This window comes from Heterodontus francisci, chromosome 4 (assembly GCF_036365525.1).
Source record: "Heterodontus francisci isolate sHetFra1 chromosome 4, sHetFra1.hap1, whole genome shotgun sequence".
NCBI lineage: Eukaryota > Metazoa > Chordata > Chondrichthyes > Heterodontiformes > Heterodontidae > Heterodontus > Heterodontus francisci.
Window position 1 is genome coordinate 175,725,160 of NC_090374.1, and position 24,932 is coordinate 175,750,091.

General features: G+C 43.8%; 1 protein-coding gene across 2 annotated transcripts in view; it reads right to left on the minus strand.

The window, feature by feature from the left end:
- The window catches only part of LOC137369417 (coronin-2A-like), a 176,903-nt gene extending 151,971 nt beyond the window's left edge, over window positions 1-24,932 (minus strand). The window contains exons 1-2 of one of the 2 annotated variants that reach the window (XM_068030602.1): window positions 24,496-24,932; window positions 8,135-8,204 (exon numbers count right to left, since the gene is read on the minus strand). In XM_068030602.1, coding sequence (XP_067886703.1) covers window positions 8,135-8,140 — 6 coding nt within the window. In that variant the 5' untranslated portion in view covers window positions 8,141-8,204; window positions 24,496-24,932. The remainder of the gene's footprint in view (window positions 1-8,134; window positions 8,205-24,495) is intronic. The other variant, XM_068030603.1, reaches the window with a different exon arrangement.

Genomic DNA, 24,932 nt, shown 5'->3' on the forward strand with positions numbered 1-24,932 from the left:
GTTAACAATTAATCAATTCCCATTACTTCTCTGTGGAAATCACAAATATCTTTTCCCTGCTGTTTAAAATAAGGTGGGTGGTAGCTGAATTATTGAGATCTCAATGTTCTGAATTGGCAGTATATTAAGCATTTGAATTAACAAAAAAGGGAGACATTATATTGTTTATGCAAACTTATTGAAACATTTAAAACTTTGAAAACTAAAACTTGCACATTTAAGTAAGAAAACTCTAATTTTATCTTTACTTTCTGGCATCTAGCACTTAAAGTCAGCTTGGGAATATCTGCATTTGCCAGAGTTGTATTAAAAACTGTATTCCTCAAACAGAGTCTTATCAGTGAAATCTTTATGTTTCACATTAAATGCTCATCAACTATTGAGCGCGTAGTAATCTTGCTGTGTACGTGCCCCCCCCCCACCCCACCACCAACTGAATTATGCTTGAGCCAGGCATTTGCTTCAATATGACAGAAATATGGCTGGGGTGGAGGCGGGGGGGAGCAGGATGATTAAGTTGGGAGGGGACTTTTAAAAAAATGTGATCAAGTGAATCTTGTACACCCAACTATAGATTTGCCTTTTTGTTTGCAACATAGTCAATTGGAAAAAAGATGAAATTATCTTTTAAAGGTATAATTGAGCCTGGCTCAGAGCCTTGCTTCATTTTTAGTGTGTCCCATAGCGTGTTCCATGCATATTATAGTGCATTCAATCTATCTAGTCTCTCCCAGGGTCAAAGATTACCCATTCAGCTGTCACTAACTAATACCATAGCAACACACGGTCCAGGCAAGTAATTATTTAACAGAATTTTTTTTTAAATTGTGTAATTCAACACCTATTTGCTCAATATTAATGAACCCCTATTTACTGAGCTGTATCTATACAAGTTAATTAAAAATCTTGTACATGCATACACTCCCAGTTTAATTTTTTAAAAACTTCCTCGTCGTACTTTTAATCTCAACACTTCATCTTGCCATGGTTGACTTGAATTTTATAACTGGGATTTTTCCAATATAAACAGCTTTTGTCGTGCTCCTGTTGTAGCCTCAGGTGGGTCATCTGCTACTGAAACTTCAATGCATCCATAATTCTGCTGCCCTTATCCTAACTCACACCAAGTCCCAGTCACTCATCAACCCTGTGTTCACTGACCTACATTAGCTCACGATTAAGCAACTCCCTCTATGGCCTTGCCCCTCCCTATCTCCGTAACCTCCTCCAGCCCTAATGTCCTCTGAGATCCCTGCACTCCTCTAAATCTGGCCACTTGTGCATCCTCGATTTTAATCACTTTACCATTGGCAGCTGTGCTTTCAGCTGCCAAGGCCCTAAGCTCTGGAATTCCCTCCATAAACCTCACCACCTGTCTACCTCGTTCCTCCTTTAAGACGCTCCTGAAGACCTACCTATGCTCTAATATCCCATTATGTGGCCTCAGTATCAAATTTTGTTCAGATAATCGCTCCGGTGAAGCGATTTGGGACATTTTACTTCATTAATGGTGCTATAGCCTCTTGCATGTCCCTGATTTTAATTGCTCTGTGGAAAAAAGGCATTGAAGAGGAAGTGGAAGAGCAGCCATGTTCATATTGAATGGAGGGGCAGGCTCGATGGACTGAATGGCCTACTCCTGCTCCTATGTTCCTATTTAATTGTGAGTTGTTTTTGGTGGTGATGGGTCTACAAAGGGATTTACAATTTTCTACAGCTGAATTCTCTCCGCCATCTTGCTTTTTGCATTCTTCCAGACAAGTGTTTGTGCTTTCCAAACTTTTTTTTTTTTCTTAAGTAGTCTCCCACTGCTATAGCTGGCTCGCTGGTGCCAACATGATTCACCCTTTATGGCAGTAGATCCATCGGACTCCCCAGTAACTCCATAGCGTAAGAGTAAATATTACTGGCAAGCATTTGCTTACCCGGCTGTTTCTAAAAAACAATTTATTTCAGCAGTGATGAAGGGAGAGGGCCTTGTGCTACTTGGTCAGTGCACTGATGGATCCATTAAACTTGCTGAGATTAAAGCCCTTGAACTGTTCAAGAGGTAGTTAAACTGTGAGCCCAAATCTGGAGGAAGTATCACGAGTTGTCTTATTGCCAATTTCCTCCCATTTCCATTGAAATTCTCTTTCAAGAACATTTACATGTTGACTAGTTTAGGGAATCAGGGAACTACGTCTGAGTTGTGGTTCTGTCAATCACACTCTTTACCTCTAAGTCAGAAGGTTGTGGGTTCAAGTCCCACTCCAGAGCTGGAGTACAAAAGTCTAGGCTGACGCATTTAGTGCAGCACTGAGTGAGGACTGCATTGTCAGTGGTGCTGTCTTTCAGATGTTGTTTTAAACGGAGGCTATGTCCATCCCCAAATGGGTGTAAAAGATTCAGTAACACCAGATCAAAGATGTGCAGGGAAATTGCCCCTGTTGTCCTGGCAACCTTTATCCCTCAAATCAACATCTCCAAAAACAGTTGATCTGGTCATTATCTGTCTGTGGGAGCTTCTTGTGTGCAAATTGGCTGCTATGTTACCTACAGTGCTACACTTCAAAATTACTTCATTGGATGAAAAACGTTTTGGGACGTCCTGAGGTCACGAACATGCAAGTCTTTTTTTTTCTTTCTCAATACAGGCACCAGCTGCTTGAACTGTCCAAAATATTTAATCTGATTAATACAGTTTAATTGGCACTTTTGCAACTGACACCAATAGTGATTGCAGTCAGTGCCACTCGCCCGATATAAGCTGCTGTCCACAGGATCAATGGGATGGTGTAAGTGATGGGGACTGTACATGTATTTTTCAGTTTTTCCATTCTTGCCTCCTATCCGCCTTTTTCCACACCATCAGGCAATTTTTTGATGGTCGATCAGCATTCTCCAATCTCACCACTGTACTAAGATCTTGCTCTATCCCACTTTCCCGCTCCTCTGTGATAAAAAAGAAAGTTGCTCAAGACTTCCCAAAGCACTTTACAGCCAATAAATTACTTCTGAAGTGTAATCGTTGTGGCAATGCAGGAAACATGGGAGCCAATTTGCACACACATTCTAGGCATAAGTCAGGAGTGTGATGGAATACTCTGCACTTGCCTGGATGGGTGCAGCTCCAACAACACTCAAGGAGCTCAACACCATCCAGAACAAAGCAGCCCGCTTGACTGGCACCCTATCCACCACCTTCAACATTCACTCCCTTCACCACTGACACGCAGTTGTATGGGATGTGGGCATCACATGTAGGCAAGTATTTGTTGCCCATCCCTAATTACCCTTGAATTGAGTGGCTTGCTGGGCCATTTCAGAGGGCATTTAAGGGTCTGGAGTCACATGTAGGCCAGACCAGGTAAGGACCGCAAGTTTCCTTCCCTAAAGGACATTAGTGAACCAGATGGGTTTTTACAACAATCAGCAATGGTTTCATGGACACCATTAGACTGGCTTTTAATTCCAGATTTATTAATTGAATTCAATTCCACTATCTGCTCTGGTGGGATTTGAACCCCAGCCCCCAGATCAATAGCCTCATCCCTGGAGTACTAGTCCAGTGACATTACTACTACATCACCACCTCCCCTTGGAAATATATCATTGTTCCTTCACTGTCGCTGGGTCAAAAATCTGGAACTCTCTCCCGAAGAGCACAGTGGGTGTATCTACACTACATGGACTGCAGTAGTTCAAGAAGGCAGCTCACCACCACCTTCTCATGGACAATTAGGGATGGGCAAAAAATACTGGCCTAGCCAGCGTCGCCCACATCCCAATATGATTTTTTTTTAAATTGTACTTGTACTCCACTTTTTCTATTCCCCCTGTTCAGCTGCTTTTTCCTCCATAGCTATTACTTTTTTCTCCTTTTTTTAAATCCCTCCTAAAACACTTGGACACTTGTGACCAGCAACATTGTTGACATTTATAGTAAAAATTGTTCATTGAGGATTGATTTTTTTTTCCCACTCACTGGGAAGGTTAAAGAGAATTTCAGTTTATTTTTATCCAAGTGATTTAATCCTGGAAGATGAAGGTGACTTATCGAGCTCGTCCTGTTTGGCAATTGCCCATGATCTTCTAACACAACTACGGGATCTCATTCCTTTCATTTGGAACCTAACTCTAAGGTGGTGGGCGGGCTGGATGGTGCCCTGGGAGGTGCTGATCATGTTAAATTTGTGAACTGACAACTTGTATAATCTGTGTACATAAAACAAATGCAACAAGGTTCATGCCGCATTCACAAAAAGAAAAAGACTTGCATTTATATAGCACATTTCCTGACCTCAGGACGCCGCAAAGCACTTTACAGTCAATAAAGTACTTCTGAAGTGTTGCCACTGCTGCGATGTAGGATAAGCAGCAGCTAATTTGCGCATAGCAAGCTCCCACAAACTGCAATGTGATAATGACCAGGTAATCTGTTTTTATCATGATGTTGATTGAGGGATACATATCATCCAAGACACCAGGGAGAACTCCCCTGCTCTTTTTCGAATAATGTTGTGGGATCTTTTGCATCCACCGGAGAGAGCAGATGGGGCCTTATTTTAACATCTCATTCAAAAGACAGCAGCTCTGACAATGTAGCACTCCACCAGAAGTGGGAGCGTCAACCTGTCCCCGATCATGGACCCCTTGGCAAGGGGCAAGGAAGAGACCAAAATAAAAACAGAAAATGCTGAAAATATTCAGGTCAGGCAGTATCTGTGGGGAGAGAAACAGAGTTAATGTTTCACATCGATGACCTTTCATCTGATGGTAACTCCTACTGATGCTGCCTGACCTGAATATTTTCAGCATTTTCTCCTTTTATTTCAGATTTCCAGCATCCGTGGTCTTTTGCTTTGGTTTAAAAGGAGGATTGAAGGTAATTTAACCATTTTAAAACCATCATTGTTAAAGAGTATCAGGAGGGATAAGGCTGTCAGTAACATTTATGCAACGTCTTAGGATCACGTTCTGATAAAGCGTCACACAAATGTAGAATAATAGCGGAATACATTAGCACATTTGTAGTCTATTAACAAATTTAGATAAACAGGTTCATGTCTCCATTAACCAGCAGACAAGGGAATGCTGTATAATTGCAGTATGCATTGATCTGTTATGGCCAACAATCATATCTAGACAATATTGTTCTATTGGATTCACGAATTTACATGGTCGAGGTGTTTAGAATGATGATGAAATTCAATAAGGAAAATGCAGAGAAATTGTGTCCTCAAGCCAGGGAATCCAGAACAAGAGGGAAATAGAAATTAGAGATAGGCCATTTAAGAGCAAAATTAAAGCACTTTTTCACATAAAGGGTAGAGGAAATCTGGATCTCTGACCATCCCCCTCTTCCCTCAACCACCCCCCCCCCCCCCCCCACCCACCCAGGCAGCTATGGATACTGTGGGGGTGGGATGGGAGGGCTCAGTCAAAAATTTCAAGACTGAGATTGATAGCTTTTTTTGTTAGGTAGGATATTGAGGGATAGAACCAACACAGTAAATGGAGTTGAGGAACAGATCAGGAATGAAGTAACTGAATGTCTTGAGAGGCAGAATGGCCTCTTCCTGTTGTTATGTTTCCTAAGATTTGCAAAAGACAGCACACAACAAAAGGAGAGAGGGAACGCAACAGAGAGGGTGAGAGATTCGACTAAGCTTTTAGTCACCATTCCAATACTAAACTTCAGTTCACAATTGATTTTGGCAGATATTGCTACAGGTTCTATACAAATTAGAAGTTATTGTTGCTCATCATGTGCAATGTAACTAGCTTTCACAACCACTCCTTTTAAAAGAACACAGGGCCAGATTTTGCTCAAACAAAGTGTCTAACAGAGTCTGCCATTAGTTAGGCCTGCCCCGGCACCCTTCGCACAGAAGCATGAGCTGATAGCAGTGCAGCGAATGCAACAGGGCATCTGGGGCCAGCAACTGGGCATCTCCCTAACAATCGCAGAATAATACAGTGCAGAAGAGGCCCTTCGGCCCATCGAGTCTGCACCGATGCATTAAAGACACCCGACCTGTCTACCTAATCCCATTTGCCAGCACTTGGCCCATAGCCTTCAATGTTATGACATGCCAAGTGCTCATCCAGGTACTTTTTAAAGGATGTGAGGCAACCCGCCTCTACCACCCTCCCATTCAGTGCATTCCAGACCGTCACCACCCTCTGGGTAAAAAAGTTCTTCCTCAAATCCCCCTTAAACCTCCCGCCCCTCACCTTAAACTTGTGACCCCTTGTAACTGACCCTTCAACTAAGGGGAACAGCTGCTCCCTATCTACCCTGTCCATGCCCCTCATAATCTTGTACACCTCGATCAGGTCACCCCTCAGTCTTCTCTGCTCCAGCGAAAACAACCCAACCCTATCCAACCTCTCTTTATAGCTTAAATGTTCTTTCCCAGGCAACATCCCGGTGAATCGCCTCTGCACCCCCTCCAATGCAATCACATCCTTCCTATAATGTGGCGACCAGAATTACACACAGTACTCCAGCTGTGGCCTTACCAAAGTTCTATACAACTCCAACATGACCTCCCTGCTTTTGAAATCTATGCCTCGATTGATAAAGGCAAGTGTCCCATATGCCTTTTTCACCACCCTATTAACCTGCCCTTCTGCCTTCAGAGATCTATGGACAAACACACCAAGGTCCCTTTGTTCCTCGGAACTTCCCAGTGTCAGGCCATTCATTGAATACTTCCGTGTCACATTACTCCTTCCAAAGTGTATCACCTCACACTTTTCAGCGTTAAATTCCATCTGCCACTTCTCTGCCCATTTGACCATCCCGTCTATATCTTCCTGTAACCCAAGACACTCAACCTCACTGTTAACCACTCGGCCAATCTTTGTGTCATCCGCGGACTTACTGATCCTACCCCCATAGTCATCTATGTCGTTTATATAAATGACAAATAGGGGACCCAGCACAGATCCCTGTGGTACGCCACTGGACACTGGCTTCCAGTCACTAAAACAGTCGTCTGTCATCACTCTCTGTCTCCTACAGCTAAGCCAATTTTGAATCCACCTTATCAAGTTACCTTGTATCCCATGTGCATTTGCTTTCTTGATAAGTCTCCCATGTGGGACCTTGTCAAAGGCTTTGCTGAAATCTATGTAAACTACATCAACTGCACTACCCTCATCTACACACCTGGTCACATGCTCAAAAAATTCAATCAAATTTGTTAGGCATGACCTCCCTCTGACAAAGCCATGCTGACTATTCCTAATCAAATTTTGCCTCTCCAAGTGGAGATAGATTCTCTCCTTCAGAATTTTCTCCAATAGTTTCCCTACCACTGACGTGTCACTCACTGGTCTGTAGTTCGCTGGCTTATCTCAACAACCTTTCTTAAATAGTGGGACAATGAGATTGAAGGATTGAGAAATAAACACAGGAAAGACTGAGAAGGAGGGTGAATTAAAGGGGGTGAATTCAATGTCAAATCAGATACAGAAAGAGAAATAAAAGGGAGAGAAACTGGAAGAGTGAGAATAAGAGATCGAAAGGAAAAGAAAGAAAAAAAAATTTAAAAAGTCAAGATGTGACATTGTTAAAATCTCCCTGGAAAATTTCCTGAAGGGATGAGACTTCACACTTGTAATTGTTAATTTTCGGTGCCAGAGAGATTGATTGGCAGCAATTAACACTTAGCATGTTGTTATTAAAACTCTTACGTGGATAATGACTACACTTAACTAGAGTTTAATGAGCAATTAAAGGGCAAATACAGTCAGTTCCTAAAAAAATTGGGGAGGCTTAGTGCAAGATGCCGTTTTCATGAAGCTAACAGTGGAGCAGTATAAATCGAACAGCAACTTTTCAGGGTCCACACTCAACTCCCGCATCTGCTCCTCGCCTGAAACTTCTGTACCATTTATGAGCGCCATTAGCCCTGCCTTTAACTTGCCAGAAAAATTCTGGCCCATCACTCCCCTCCAATTACCTATAATAGTATTAATTAACCTGCCTTTTACAAGAAAAACCTACATTAAGATGACCTTTTTTAAGCTTCATTAATCACACTGGTTGTTTGATTTTCATGATTTGCCACCACCAAGTAAATTATTAATAAAAGTCAAGCATGAAATTAGTGAGGAAACTTCCGGAGTTATAAGCAATTACCTTCATCACTTTTTGTCTCGTAGTCCAACACAGTAGATTCTTAAAAAGTTACTTGTTAACATAATAGCTTCTATTAAATTAGGACGACAAAAAAGATGAATTTTATGGATTAAAGACTCATTCCACAATTAAAATGTTTTTCACAAGTTATATATATTAATAATAATAACAATCTTATACTAGTACTGAAATCTTTCAAGATTCGCGACTTGTTCCAGTAAGCCTAAAAGCATTAATATAATGTGCTGGAACACCAACTGTTGGCCCCTCAGAGGGCAGGATTTTCTTGCAGGCTTCAGGACCCTGTCATCAGGGGTCAGAAGCCGGGACTCTGGGGAAACAGTCACTCACCTGTGATTTTTCCCGAATTAGCCAAGTAATTAATGAATTAATTAAAGGCCTGGAGACCACCCCCAGGCAGCTAAACTGTCCCCCACCATCAGTGGGGACCAACAGGAAAATTGAATTGGCTACCTGCTGCTAGGCCTCACCCTCATCCCCACCATCCTGCCTCCGAGAAAATGGCCCGCAGATGGCATGGAACCGGGGAACAGTCATGCAGTCTGGTGGCGTGAAATTCCATGCCCACCCTCCTCCATTCCCACCCCTCAAGGGGCTGATGGCCTCCTCCTGCTCCAATGTTCCTATCTCACTAACCTGGGTATAAAACGTGTTCCCAAATCCCCAGCAAAGATGCCCTTCAGCTTGATGACACAAAAAGTCCGCAAAAGAATTGACTAGGTTTTTGAATTCTGTTAATCTTATAATCCCCAAGTACATATACGATGAAAATTAAAGAAAGCATGTCCAAACAAAGTTACATAATACAATGCCTTATTCCACTGGAAAACCCTGCAATCATTTGACACGTAATAGGAGCACTCTCTCGGTCCCTCCACCATCTCTAAGTTGTCAGACTGCTTGTCCGACATCCAGTATTAGATGAATAGAAATTTCCTCCAGTTAAACATTGGAAAGACTGAAGCCTTTGTCTTCAGTCCCTGCCATAAAACCCCATTCCCTAGCTACCGACTCCATCCCTTTCCCCGGCAAATGTTTGAGTCAGAACCAGACTGTTCGCAAACTTGGTGTCATGTTTGCCCCCAAGATGAGCTTCTGACCACATATCTGTGCCATCACTAAGACCTCTTATTTCCACCTCTAACATCATCTGATTCTGCGTTAGCATCAAACCACTTCCACATCCTTAATATTGCTCCACCGTTGCTGGCCATGCCTTCAGTTGCCTGGGCTCTAGGCTCTAGAATTTACTCCCTAAACCTCTTCGCCTTTCCACCTCACTTTCCTCCTTTAAGACACTCTTTTATAACTACCTCTTTGACCAAGCTTTTGGACACCTACCCTAATATCTTCTTATGTGACTCAGTGTCAAATTTTGTTTTATAATGCCCCGTGAGGCACCTTAAAATGTTCTATTACGTCAAAGGCACTATATAAATACAAAATGTTGTTGTTGTTGTCACTTTAGAAAGGGAGACTGACATACAAACATACGAATTAAGAGCAAGAATAGGCCAATCGGCCCCTTGAACCTGCTCTGCCGTTCAATCAGATCATGGATGATCTGATTGTAACCTTGAGTCCAGGCTCCACATTCCTGCCTACCCCAATAACGTTTCACCCCCTTGTTTATCATCAATCTATCTACCTCTGCCTTAAAAATGTTTAGAGACTCTGAATCCACTGCCTTTTGAGGAAAGAATTTCAAAGACTCATGACCCTCAGAGAAAAAATTTCTCCCCATCTCTGTGCTAAATGGGCAACCCCTTATTTTTAAATAGTGACCCCTAGTTCTAGATTCTCCCATAAGGGGAAACATCCTTTCCACATCCACCCTGTCAAGACCCCTCAGGATCTTGTATGTTTCAATCAAGTCGCCTCTTACTCTTCTAATTTCCAGCAGCTACAAGCCTAGCCTGTCCAACCTTTCCTCATTAGTGCAGTAAATCTTCTCTGAACGGCTTCCAAAGCATTTACATCCTTCCTTAAATAAGGAGACCAGTACAGTATACAGTACTCCAGATGTGATCTCACCAATGCCCTGTATAACTGAAGCATAACCTCCCTACTTTTGTATTCAATTCCCCTCGCAATAAATGATAACATTCTATTAGCTTTCCTAATTACTTGCTGTACCTGCATATTAAGCTTTTGTGATTCATGCACCAGGACACCCAGATCCCTCTGCATCTCAGAGCTCTGCAATCACTCATGATTTAGATAATATGCTTCTTTGTTATTCTTCCTGCCACAATGGACAATTTCTCATTTTCCCACATTATACTCCATTTGCCAGATCTTTGCCCACTCATTTAACCTATCTATATCCCTTTGTAGCCTCCTTATGTCTTCTTCACAACTTACCTTCCTACCTAGCTTTGAGTCATCAGCAAATTTAGAACCATACCTTCGGTCCCTTCATCCAAGTCATTTATATAAATTGTAAAAGTTGATGTACCAGCACTGATCCCTGAAGCACACCACTCGTTACATCTTGCCAACCAGAAAATTACCCATTTATGCCTACTCTGTTTCCTGTTAGCTAGCCAATCTTCTATCCATGCCAATGTTACCCCCTACACAATGAGCTTTTATTTTCCACAATAACCTTTGATGTGGATCCTTATCAATTGCCTTCTGGAAATCTAAGAATAGGACATCCACCGGTTCCCCATTATCCAAAGCACAGGTTACTTCTTCAAAAAACTTCAATAAATTGGTGAAACATGATTTCTCTTTCACAAAACCACGTTGACTCTGCCTGATTACCTTGAATTTTTCTAAGTGCCTTGCTATAACATCTTTATTAATAGCTTCCAACATTTTCCCTAAGACAGATGTTAAGCTAACTGGCCTGTAGTTTCCTGTTTTCTGTCTCCCTTTTTGAATAAAGGGGTTACATTCACTATTTTCCAATCTAATGGAACCTTCCCCGAATCTAGGGAATTTGGAAAATTAAAACTAAGGCATCAAATATCTCACTAGCCACTTCTTTTAACATCCTAGGATGAAGTCCATCAGGACCTGGGGACTTGTCAGCCCGCAGCTCCAACTATTTGCTCAGTACCATTTCCCAGATGATTGTAATTTTCTTGAGCTCCTTCCATTTCTTGATTTATAGCTATTTCTGGGATGTTATTTGTATCCTCTATAGTGAAGACCGATGCAAAATTACTGTTCAATTCATCTACCATCTCCTTATTTTACCTTATAAATTCCCCAGACTCACTTTCGATAGGACCAATGCTCACTTTGTTAATGCTTTTCTTTTTAAAATATCTATAGAAACTCTTACTATCTGTTTTTATATTTCTAGCTAGCTTTCTCTTGTACTCTAATTTTTTCTTCCTATTAATCTTTTAGTCATTCTTTGCTGGTCTTTATATTCTGTCCAATTGTCTGACCTGCCTCCCAGCTTTGCGCAGTTGTATGTTTTTTGTTTAAGTTTGATACTACTTTTAACTTTTTTTAGTTAACCACGGATAGTGGGTCCTCCCCTTGGAATTTTTCATTCTCGTTGGAATGCATCTATTCTGTGTATTCTGAAATATCCCCTTAAATGTCTGCATCTCTATTGACCTATCCCTTAACCTGCTTTGCCAGTTCACTTTTAGCTTGCTCTACTTTCATGCCCTTATAATTGCCCTTATTTATGTTTAAAATACTAGTCTTGGACCCACTCTTCTCTCCCTCAAACTGAATGTACTTGTCTTTATGGTAGTTCCTTTCATGATCTTAGGACGTGACAAAGCTAATGAAGTGCTTTTTGAAGTGTAGTCACAGTTGTAATGTAGGAAGCATAGTAGCCAATTCACCCACAGCAAGGCCCCAAAAACAGGAATGTGATATGACCAGATAATCTATTTTTGTGGTGTTGGTTGAGGGATCAATATTTGCCAGGACATTGGGGAGAACTTCCTGCTCTTGGAAATAATGCCACATGATCTTTTATGTCCACCTACAAGGGCAGGTATAAAAGGAAACACACACATTCACAATAGCACTCACATTGTTGAGCAGACAGCATAAAGCTGATTTGTTGGTGCACCCCATTAAACGTCTAAGAACCTACAGAGAATACAAATATAAGCACCCTTTTAATGATGTGATAGTTGTTAATGATGGCCAATCAACCTCTCTGCCATGAAAAATTATCTATTACAAGTGTAGAGAATCATTCCCTCTGGTTTTGAAATTTTCGGGGCGACTTTAAAAATGTCACATTTTGAATTTGAAATGTTTTTCTTACTTTTCCTTTCTGTCTCTTTTTTCTCTCTCCCTTAATCCAATCTTCCTTTCTCTCTCTATGTACCTAATTTGACATTGAATTCACTCCCTTTTAGGTCACCCTTCATTTCAGTCCTTGCACTGGTTATGTCTCAATCCTTCAGTCTGATTGGTTAAGGAGATACCCTGTTGGTTGACTGGTTCATTGTGGTCCCAGATGCCCAGTTGCCCTCACTGCGCTGTTATCAGCTTGCACTTTTAGCGGGCAATATTGTTTTTGAACTAAAGGGTCAGGGCCAAGTCTAACTAATGGCAGACCCTGTTAGACACTGCATTACAGCAAATTCTGGCTCCGTGGGTTCTATTCCAGAAAGCCAGTTGGTGAAGGATAGTACTGGAGCCAATCTTTACTTCATCTAACATTTATTTACAGAGTGAAACATTACAAGCATACATCTCCTAACTCAACTTCATCACAGTTGTAGTGTCTCTTTACATGTGCTCAAGTGAAACCCTAATTAATGCCCTCCACCTGCATATAATTAAATGCCCATGCTCGACCCAACCAGACAATTAACACTATGTCCTTTAAAAAGGAGTTTAACCGGTTGGTAATATGGATTTGCCAGTTATATTGCACATGATACTATCAGAACAATAATTGGTATTTATATTACACCTTCAGCATAATCCGACAAAAATAAATGGCCATATTGGAATGGTGACTAAAAGCTTGATCAAATCTTTCTTTCTTGGTCCTTCATTTCTCTTCTTGTCCCTCAAATCTTAGACTGGATACATAGGATAAGCAGTAGGCCATTCAAACCCCTCGAGCCTGTTCTGACATTCAATTCTGCTGCAAAATCATAGTGGCATTAAAGAAACATTATGTGCCTTTTAACATTGTCTTTGAATGGTTTTTAGTTATTAAAATGTTGGAAATGGGAAAAACAGATTGCTGGTTAAGCATGGCTACCCAACCCGAACCTGACCAGACCAGACGACATGTGCCGAGTTCGGGTCGGGTCGAGTCCCTCTTCCGGGTCCGGCATTCGAGCTTGGGTCGGGCTGGACGCAGACACAGTGCTGCCTTGCTCAGGGAGGGAACTTCTGCACAATTCTGCAGGAATAGCCTGCTGCCAGAATGGAGGATCACAACATTTGGACAAGGTATGCTTGATATAATTAGCTTTATTATGGTAGTCGGGTTGGGTCGGGCATGGGAATAAAAATCAAAGGACTCGGGCCCAGGTTGGGTTCGGGTTGGATGTGGTCGGGTCAGGGCTGGGTCGGGTTTCAATTTCATACCCGAGCAGGCCTTTAATTGTTTGTGCTACACTGTTGGAAATGCCATCTTTCAGATGAGACATTAAATTGTGGCCTCATCTGCCCTCTTGGGTGGATGTTAAAGATCCCACAGTAAAAGAAGAATAGGGGAGTTTTCCCCTGTATCCTGACGAATATTTATCCCTCAATCAACATCAGTAAACTGGTTATCTGATCATTTTCACGTTGCTGCTTGTGGGAGCTTGCTGTGCACAAATTGGCTGATACATTTCCGACATTGCAACAGTGACTACACTTCAAAAAGTACTTCATTGGCTGTAAAGCGCTTTGGGGCATCCTGAGGTCGTGAAAGACGCTATAGAAATGCAAGTCTTTCTTTCACACATAACTCACTTATACCCAAAATTGCACAACCTTTTAAGCCACATAATTATGGGTGTATCTGGGCCCAAATGCAGAGGTAAGGCTCTAGGTTTTGTCACAAGGACACCATACACTGACTCCCAATATGAACAGGCTGAAAGACAAAAGACAGACACGCCAATATATCAACTGCTTTACTTCATAATAAAGTCTGATGGAATACTCTCCACTTGCCTGGATAAGTGCAGCTCCAACAACACTCAAGAAGCTCAACACCATCAAGGACAAAACTGCCCGCTTGATTGACACCCCAACCACCACTTTAAATATTCACTCCCTCCACCACCGACGCACAATGGCAGCAATGTGTACCATCTACAAGATGCATTGCAGCAACTCACCAAGGCTCCTTCGACAGCACCTTCTAAACCAGTGACCTCTACAACCTAGAATGCATAGATCACCACCTGCAAGTTCCCCTCCAAGTCACACACCATCCTAACTTGGAACTATATCACCATTCCTTCACAATCACCGGGTCAAAATCCTGAAACTCCCTTCCTAACAGCACTGTGGGCGTACCTGCATCCCAAGGACTGCAGCAGTTCAAGAAGGCAGCTCACCACCACCTTCTCAAGTGCAATTAGGGATGGGCAATAAATGCTAGTCTCAGCCAGCAACTCCCACATCCCATGAAATTTTTTTTAAAACATTGAAATCTATAAGAAAGTAAAGGATGTGCAATTATATTTCATGGATTGCAACATAGTCTTGCAGCTCCGAGTCCTTAAGGTTCACTTTGAGTTGTGTTACAATAAATTACTGTCTTAGAACAGACTCCCATCCATAGGCACTGCTTGGCGATAAAGGATCAAAGCCCCAGCTAGTTTGTCTTCTTTCATGCTGGTTGTCAGATGATACAATGATAACGGATTTGCTGACTAATCTTAGCAATGAGTCTCTAGCAATTAGTCTACAACAGACCCAGACATGAGACAAACTTTCCTTCTTATTATTTTGCCCACTTGTCTCATCCGTATATTAACAGTTCAAAGACATCGAAATGGTTTTGCGCTTCATAGCTTCATTACAGTGTGTTAAGTAAAATATGATAATTATCCTCTACCTACAGTTCAGACAGCTGATTAAAAGTCATTGCTGCATCCTTTGGGAGTTTCGGGACAGCCTCGGTTCCTGAAATAGCCAAGTACTGTCTACTCTGCAAACCTGACTGCTCGCTATGGGGGTTTAGCCCCACAACAGAGGTTGTATCCACACAGCACAACAGCAACAATGACATTGCAATATACCTTTAAGTTGGCAAGGGAGACATTTTAGTTTCAGGATCCAGCTCTTTTAATTGGTACCAATTTTGCTAATGATTGGTCTCAACAACAACAGCTTGCATTTATATAGCGCCTTTAACAGAGTAAAATGTCCCAAGATGCTTCACAGGAGCGATCAACAAAATTTGACACTGAGCCACACAAGGAGATATTAGGTCAGATGACCGAAAGCTTGGTCAAAGAGGTATGTTTTAAGGAGTGTCTTAAAGGAGGAGAGAGAGATGGAGAGATCTAAGAAGGGAATTCCAGAGTTTAGTGTCTAGGCAGCTAAAGACACAGCTAACAATGGTCTGAGATAGGAACATAGGAGCAGAAGTAGGCCATTCAGCCCATCGAGCCTGCCTTTCAATATGATCGTGGCTGATCTTCCACTTCCACTTCAATGCCTTTTTCCCACAGAGCAATTAAAATCAGGGACATGCCAGAGGCCATAATTGGAGGAGCACAGAGATCGGAGAGAGTTGTGAAGCTGGAGGAGATTACAGATATAGGGAGGGGCGAGGCCATGGAGGGATTTGAAAACAAGAATGAGAATTTTTAAAATCGAGGCATCTCCAAGAATATTGTCCAAAACTAATCCATTACGTCTAATGTAGTTTATCTTAAGGTGGGATATTGTTTAACTTCAAATTGTAGTACATGAGGGGAGAGAGGCATTGGGTGATGCAGTGACTTCATCCCTGGAATTTATGCTTAAAGCAAGCCAAGCCTACTGGGATGAAAATGTCCCCCCCCCCCCACCCCACTGCCTTGCATAAGAACATAGGAAATAGGAACAGGATTAGATCATTCTGCCCTTCGAGCCTGCTCTGCCATTCAATGAGATCATGGCTGATCTTCTACTTTAACACCATTTTCTTGCACTATCCCCATAACCTTTGATGTTTTTCATATGTAGAAATCTATCGATCTCAGTCTTGAACATACTCAACAACTGAGCCTGCACAGCCCTCTGGGGCAGAGAATTCCAAGACTCACCACCCTCCCTCTCACCCCTAACCTGTGAGTCAGAAGTTGTCGGTCCAAATCATACTCCAGGGAAGGGAGTACATAATCTAAGCTGACACTTCCATTGGAGTACTGAGGGAGAGCAGCACCACCAGAAGTGCTGTCTTCCAGATGAGACATTAAACCGAGGCCCCAGTCCATCCACTCGGGTGGATGCAAAAGACCCAGAGTCACTATTTCAAAGAAGAGCAGGGGAGTTCTTCCTGGTGTCCTGGCCAATATTTATCCCTCAATCAACATCAGTAAAACAGACGATCTGGTCATTATCACATTGCTGTTTGTGGGAGCTTGCTCTGTGCAAATTGGCTGCCTCATTTCTACGTTACAACAATGGCTACACTTCAAAAGTACTTAATTGGCAGTAAAACATTTTGCGACATCCTGAGGTTGTGAAAGGTGCTATAGAAATGCAAGTTGTTCGCTTTGCGGTAAAAACTACAACAATAAAAAACAACACAGCCCCTCATGGGAATCAGACTCTCTGTAACTGGAATTTCCTTAACAATGACATTTGTTAAATCAATGCGTACAAAATTGGCCGAAGCCTAAAATTGAAAAGAACGTGAAAAAATGATTTGAATGCCGCATTTAATAATTTTCCTCCAAGGGCGTTAAATAAGCTTGTTCATAGTTGCTTTCATCTCCCGATGCAAGGGATAAGAGATTATCACAATCAAATAGCACTACCAAAAGTAGTGATCTGCATTCATCTGATGGCAGTAAAGACACAGGTCTCTGCAGGTGCTGTCAGTACTCACAGTTTCCTGATCATCCTTGTAAATGGGATGGCCTGGTTCAGTGTGTCAGTGTGCCAAAAGCACAATGTGGGGAAGAAGGGGGGGGGGACGCAACTGGATTCAGAATCAGAGTTCCAGCCAGCCCCATCCACAGCCCACAAATTCAGCTGTGTCTGAAGGCACCTATGCATGCTCAGAACCAAGTGTTCTCAATTCAAAGCCCAGTTTAGGAGGAGTTGGTGCCACTTTACCAAGCAAAAGTATAAAAAAGATTTGCATTTAGAGTCAGAGTTTTACAGCACAGAAACAGGCCCTTCGGCCCAACTCGCCTGCGCCGACCATCATTTACATTTATATATTGTTGTCAGCCATGGCTCAGTTGGAAGTCAGATGATTATGTGTTCAAGTTCTAGAACATAGAACAGTACAGCACAGGCCCTTCGGCCCACGATGTTGTGCCAAACCTTTAACCTACTCTAAGATCAAACTAACTACCTACCCTTCATTCTACTATCATCCATGTACCTATCCAAGAGTCGCTTAAATGTCCCTAATGTATCTGCTTCTGCTACTACCACCGTTGGCAGCGCATTCCACGCACCCACCACTCTGTGTAAAGAACCTACCTCTGACATCTCCCCGAAACCTTCCTCCAATCACCTTAAAATTATGCCCCCTGGTGATCGCCCTTTCCACCCTGGGAAAAAGTCTCTGACTATCCACTCTATCTATGCCTCTCATCATCTTGTACCCCTCTATCAAGTCACCTCTCATCCTTCTTCGCTCCAATGAGAAAAGCCCTAGCTCCCTCAATCTTTCTTCATAGGACATGCCCTCCAGTCCAGGCAGCATCCTGGTAAATCTCCTCTGCACCCTCTCTAAAGCTTCCACATCCTTCCTATAATGAGGCGACCAGAGCTGAACACAATATTCCAAGTGTGGTCGAACCAGGGCCTTATAGAGCTGCAGCATAACCTCGCGGTTCTTAAACTCAATCCCCTTGTTAATGAAAGCCAACACACCATACGCCTTAACAACCCTATCAACTTGGGTGGCAACTTTGAGCGATCTATGGACATGGACCCCAAGATCCCTCTGTTCCTCCACACTACCAAGAATCCTGTCTTTAAGCCTGTACTCCGCATTCAAATTCGACCTTCCAAAATGAATCACTTCAGACTTTTCCAGGTTGAACTCCATCTGCCACTTCTCAGCCCAGCTCTGCATCCCGTCAATGTCCCGTTGCAACCTACAACAGCCTTCCACACTATCCACAACTCCAGCAACCTTCGTGTCATCGGCAAACTTGCTAACCCAGCCTTCCACTTCCTCATCCAAGTCATTTATAAAAATCACAAAGAGCAGAAGTCCCAGAACAGATCCTTGTGGAACACCACTGGTCACCGAGCTCCATGCTGAATACTTTCCATCTACTACCACCCTCTGACTTCTATGGGCCAGCCAATTTTGTATCCAGACAGCCAACTTTCCCTGAATCCCATGCCTCCTTACTTTCTGAATGAGCCTACCATGGGGAACCTTATCAAACGCCTTGCTAAAATCCATATACACCACATCCACTGCTCTTCCTTCATCAACGTGTTTTGTCACATCTTCAAAGAATTCAATAAGGCTTGTGAGGCATGACCTGCCCCTCACAAAGCCATGCTGACTGTCTCTAATCAAACCATGCTTTTCCAAATAATCATAAATCCTGTCTCTCAGAATCCTCTCCAATAATTTGCCCACTACCGACGTAAGACTGACTGGTCTATAATTCCCAGGGTTATCCCTATTCCCTTTCTTGAACAAGGGAACAACATTTGCCACCCTCCAATCATCTGGTACTACTCCAGTGGACAGTGAAGACACAACGATCATTGCCAAAGGCCCAGCAATCTCTTCCCTCGCTTCCCGTAATATCCTTGGGTATATCCCGTCTGGCCCCGGGGACTTATCTGTCCTCATATCATTCAAAATTTCCAGCACATCCTCCCTCTTAACCTCAACCTGTTCCGAGCATATCAGCCTGTTCCACGCTGTCCTCACAAACGACCAGATCCCTCTCACTAGTGAATACTGAAGCAAAGTACTCATTTAGGACCTCCCCTACCTCCTCCGACTCCAGACACGTTCCCTCCACTATCCCTGATCAGCCCTACCTTCACTCTGGCCATCCTCTTGTTCCTCACATAAGTGTAGGACGCCTTGGGATTTTCCTTAATCCGACCCGCCAAGACTTTTTCACGTCCCCTTCTAGCTCTCCTAAGTCCATTCTTCAGTTCCTTCCTGGCTACCTTGTCACCCTCTAGAGCCCTGTCTGATCCTTGCTTCCTCAACCTTAAGTAAGCTTCCTTCTTCCTCTTGACTAGCTGTTCCACATCTCTTGTCATCCAAGGTTCCTTCACCCTACCATCCCTTCCTTGCCTCATCGGGACAAACCTATCCAGCAGTCGCAGCAAGTGCTCCCTAAACAACCTCCACATTTCTGTCGTGCATTTCCCTGAGAACATCTGTTCCCAATTTATGCTCCCCAGTTCCTGCCAAATAGCATTGTAATTTCCCCTCCCCCAATTAAATATTTTCCCATCCCGTCTGCTCCTGTCCCTCTCCATGACTATAGTAAAGGTCAGGGAGTTGTGATCACTATCACCGAAATGTTCTCCCACCGAGAGATCTGCCACCTGGCCTGGTTCGTTGCCAAGCACCAAGTCCAACATAGCCTCCCCTCTAGTCGGCCTATCTACATATTGAGTCAGGAAACCTTCCTGGACACACCTGACAAAAACTGCTCCATCCAAACTATTTGCACTAAGGAGGTTCCAATCAATATTAGGGAAGTTGAGGTCACCCATGACAACAACCCTGTTACTTCTGCACCTTTCCAAAATCTGCCTCCCAATCTGTTCCTCCATGTCTCTGTTGCTATTGGGGGGTCTATAGAAAACTCCCAACAAAGTGACTGCTCCTTTCCTGTTTCTGACTTCCAACCATAATGATTCAGTAGACAAACCCTCCTCGATGACCTCCCTTTCTGCAGCTGTGATACTATCCCTGATTAGCAATGCCACTCCCCCACCTCTTTTACCTCCCTCCCTATTCCTTTTGAAACATCTAAACCCCAGAACATCCAACATCCATTCCTGCCCCTGTGATATCCACGTCTCCGTAATGGCCACAACATCGTAGCTCCAAGTACTGATCCATGCTCTAAGTTCATCACCCTTATTCCTGACACTTCTTGCGTTAAAATAGACACACTTCAACCCATCATACTGGCTGCAACTTTGCCCTGTCAACTGTCTAACCTTCCTCACAGACTCTCTGCACTCGGTATCTGCCTGTTCAACAGCTACCCCATCCACTGATCCGTGGCTCCGGTTCCCATCCCCCTGCCAAACTAGTTTAAACCCTCTAGCTCCTGCCCAGGATATTGGTACCCCTCCAGTTCAGGTGCAACCCGTCCTTCTTGTACAGGTCCCACCTTCCCCAGAAGGTATCCCAATGATCCACATATCTGAATCCCTCCCTCCTACACCAGTTCTGTAGCCACATGTTCAGCTGCACTCGCTCCCTGTTTCTAGCCTCACTAGCACGTGGCACCGGTATCAATCCTGAGATTACTACTCTGCTCGTCCTGCCTTTTAGCTTCCAACCTAACTCCCTATATTCGCTTTTCAGGTCCTCATCCCTTTTCCTAGCTATGTCATTGGTACCGATATATACCACGACCTCTGGCTGCTTCCCCTCCCCCTTAAGAATCCTGTGGACTCGATCCGAGACATCCCTGACTCTGGCACCCGGGAGGCAACATACCATCCGGGAGTCTCGTTCGCAACCACAGAATCTCCTGTCTGTTCCTCTAACCACTGAATCTCCTATCACTATCGCTCTCCTATTCTCCCCCCTTCCCTTCTGAGCCACTGAGCCAGGCTCAGTGCCAGAGACCTGGCCGCTGTGGCTTTCCTCTGGTAGGTCGTCCCCCACAACCGTATCCAAAACGGTATACGTATTATTGAGGGGAACGGCCACAGGGGATCCCTGCACTGTGCACCTATTCCCTTTCCCTCCCCTGACGGTCACCCAGCTACCTTTATCTGAAGTGCACTGATCCAGGCTGATACTCCCAGTGCAGTACTGAGGAAGCTCTGCACTGTCAGAGGTGCCGTCTTTTGGGTGAGATGTTAAACTGAGCCCCATCTGCCCTCTCGGGTGGTCTTTAAAGATCCTGTGGCACTGGTTTGAAGAAGAGCAGGAGAGCTCTCCCCCCCCGGTGTCCTGGCCAGTATTTATCACCCAATAAACATCACAAAAATAGGTTATTGAGTCATTGGGCTGAATTTTACTAGCCCCTCAATGCCGTGAGTCACGGCAGGTAGGGGGGGGGGGGGGGGCAATAAAATTCTGTGGGGAGAGGCCCGCCCCGACCCCCGGTGTCAGGCAAGGCCTGCCGCATATTACCGGCCACGGAGGGACCTCGGCGGTGGTGGGGACTTCATCTAAATATTTAAATTAACATAAATAAGATGCAAATGACCCTGCCTGCTGGCGGCAGCTGTCCCAACTTGCACGCCACAGGACGTCTGAGGCAAGAAACTGGTGGGGAGGGGGTGGGAGTAAAATTTTCAGGGCGGGTGGGGTGGGGAAACGGGGAAAACAATTTTTATCGGCTGTCGGGATGGTGAGAAGGTTGGGGGGCGAAGCTCGGGTTGGGAATAAAATAAGTTCTGTTACTATAGGGCAATGAACAAGACCATTGAGGGGGTTGGGAAAGGGCCTCCATCTCCTAAGTATTTATTTCAAAAAAATTAATTCTAATACACCTTTGAAAATGTAAATCTTTGCTAAGGACTTGAAGCCCTTTAAAAATGGCGCCAGCGCCTGCGCGGTGGTGCCAGACGCCGTTGCTGAGGATGCAGCGGCCGCCAGCTCAACATCATCGGGGTGGCCGCTCCACCCCCTCTCTTTAAATGAGCCCCCACGTGTAATATCACGCGGGTTCGGCGCCTGCAGTTCCGTATCGGAAGGCTGCTGCTTTCACAGCGCGCCACACTCTGCGGCGGCTCGCTAACATTCAGCCCATTATTACATTGCTATTTGTGGGAGTTTGTGCAAATTGCCCCATTTCATACATTACAACGGTGACTACACTTCAAAAAAGCACTTCATTAGCTGTAAAGTGTTTTGAGATATCTGGTGCTTGTGAAAGGCGCTATATAAATGCACGTCTGTCTTTTTTATATAAAACCTTTCATGATCTCGGGATGTCCCAAAGCAGTCCACAACCAACGAAGTACTTTTGAAGTGTAGTCACTGTTGTAATGTAGGAAGTACAACAACCAATTTGTGCACACCAAGCTCCCACAAACATTGATTGAGGGATAAATATTGGCCAGGACGCTGGTTAGAACTCCCCTGCTTTTCTTCAAAATGTTTCATGGGATCTTTTATATCCACCTGAGAGAGCAGACAGGAACCTCAGTTTAATGTCTCATCTGAAAAATAGCACCTCCAAAAATGCAGCACTCCATCAGCACTGCATTGGGAGTATCGAAATGGATTTTGCGCTCAAGTCTCTGGAGTGGGACTTGAACCCACAACCTTCTGGCTTCAAGGCAAGAGTGTCACCCACTGAGACATGGCTTGTGGGGTAGGGGTGGCTGGGGGGGGGGGGGGGGGGGCGGGTGGTGGAAGGAGTGAAGGAAGACAATTAAGGGGTTGGTGAGAAGGGAGACACCCTCTTGGGGGAAGAAGCATTGATACTTCCATTACATCCAAGCTAAAATTAAAAACACAGTCAGGCCACATTTTGTATTCACATTCTTTGAAATGGAAGCAAAGAAGGTGGGGCCTAGGATTTGCAGTACTGGACATTCAGGGGTTAATACTGCAGCGACACTGTTCTGCAATTGGATTTTAGATGGTTTCTTACACCGATTTAGACAGAGCTTTACAACTGAGAAAGTCTTTGGCTTTTCACTCTGGGTATTGTGGGGAAATCTCACACAAGTATAACGAGGAGAGGACATGATTAGATCCAATTCACTTTTGGTCAAATATGCAGTACCCAAATATTTTTACCAAAGTTTCCTGGCCAGTGTTCTTCAGTCTCTGACCCTTTCTGAGAGTTCAGCTCCACAGAGGTCACTGTCCCATACTTTACATTTTATCCTCAACACAGGTGTTAATGCATGTTTCCCATCTATGCAACTGTGAGTGCATCACAGCTGAGCACAATACTATTCTTGTCCACACACTTCCTGCGGAAGTGTCCAGTTTGTAATCAGGTCTAGAAACCGTGGTGATTTTTAATCCCCCAAATGCAGGAATGTGGCTTCCCCACCACCAACCTGACCCAGAATGGAAAATGCAGCAAAGGCAACAACTTGCATTTATATAGCGCCTTTAGCACAGTGAAAACATTCCAAGGCGCTTTATAGGAGTGTTAGCAGACAAAATTTGACACCAAGCTACGCGAGGACAGGTGATCAAAAGCTTGGTCAATGAGGCAGGTTTTAAGGAGTGTCTTAAAAAGAGGAGAGAGTAGGTGGAGAGGCAGAGAGGTCTAGGGAGGGAATGCCAGAGCTTAGAGCCTAGACAATTAAAGGCACGGCTGCCAATGATGGTGTGAAAGGAATGGGGGAGGCACAAGAAGTCAGAATTGAAGGAACACTGAGATTTAGGAGGGGTGGAGGGCTAGAGGAGGTTTACAGAGATAGGGATGGGATGATATTGTTGGCCTGTGGGGCTTAGCAAAGCATTGGGACAAATTTCTCAACCAACAGAGGAACCAGAGCTTAGATGTTCTCCATTGACTACTACTTGTTGAATCAGGAATCTCAAATTTACCAAAACAACACATGCAGGTGCAACACTTTACCTGATGGAGGAGAGTTTAGGAAACAAGCCCAAAATGAACACCTTTCAAAAAAAAAGGACAGGTGGAACAGATTAGTAAACAGACAAAAAGAAATCCCACAACCACTTCACTGCACAGAATCCAATCAAAAGGATTTGCCCTTTTACATAAAAGAGTGAACAGTTGTTGGGAGCTGGTGCCCAATTGCGAGACATCCCCTTACTCCTCAGAGGCTGAAATGAGGAACTGGTTTTCAGCAGATGCTATATTGCCCTCTCCTTATGCTTCTTTAAGCCTTAATTTTTTTTTAATGCTGGTGTTCTGATCAAAGTGCAATGAGGAAGAGGAGGAAAGATTAATTTGCGTTATTATACCAACAAAAGACAGTAATTCCTTTGAACAGTATTTTTATATTTTAAAAAGGCACCTTAAGTGAAAGGTAACAGAAACACAGAGGACAGGTGAGATGTCTCTGATTACACTACATGGCCATGTTTTTTTTCTGCTTCTTACCTTGCAGGCACTCCTTCGGGTTAGATACAGTCAGGTAAAGAGGCACCAGCTCAGGTTTCCCACTCCCTTTCTCTTGTTCTCTGAAAAATATTGTTCCAGTGCCTCGGTGTTCCCGCAGCGTCCCGGTGGTGACTTTAAAGCCTGCAGCCGTGAGCCTCTCCCAGGGTCCAATGTTCATTCATAAAACATGCCGACAGCTCCAGGCAGGAAACAAGCGAAGAGAAAAAAAACCAGAGGAGGTGAAAGAGAGAGAGATTTAAAGGGAGGAAGGACACGTACAAAGAGAGAGAGATACATACACAGCACTGCAACCAGAGTTGAGAGGGCAGCAGATGATAATGAGAATGACCCTCCTCTCTTTGTGCAGACTAGATTTGAGTGAGTTGAGAGAGGGAGGAAAGCAGCCTCCTTGCAGCAGTGAGATTTACCAAGGCGGA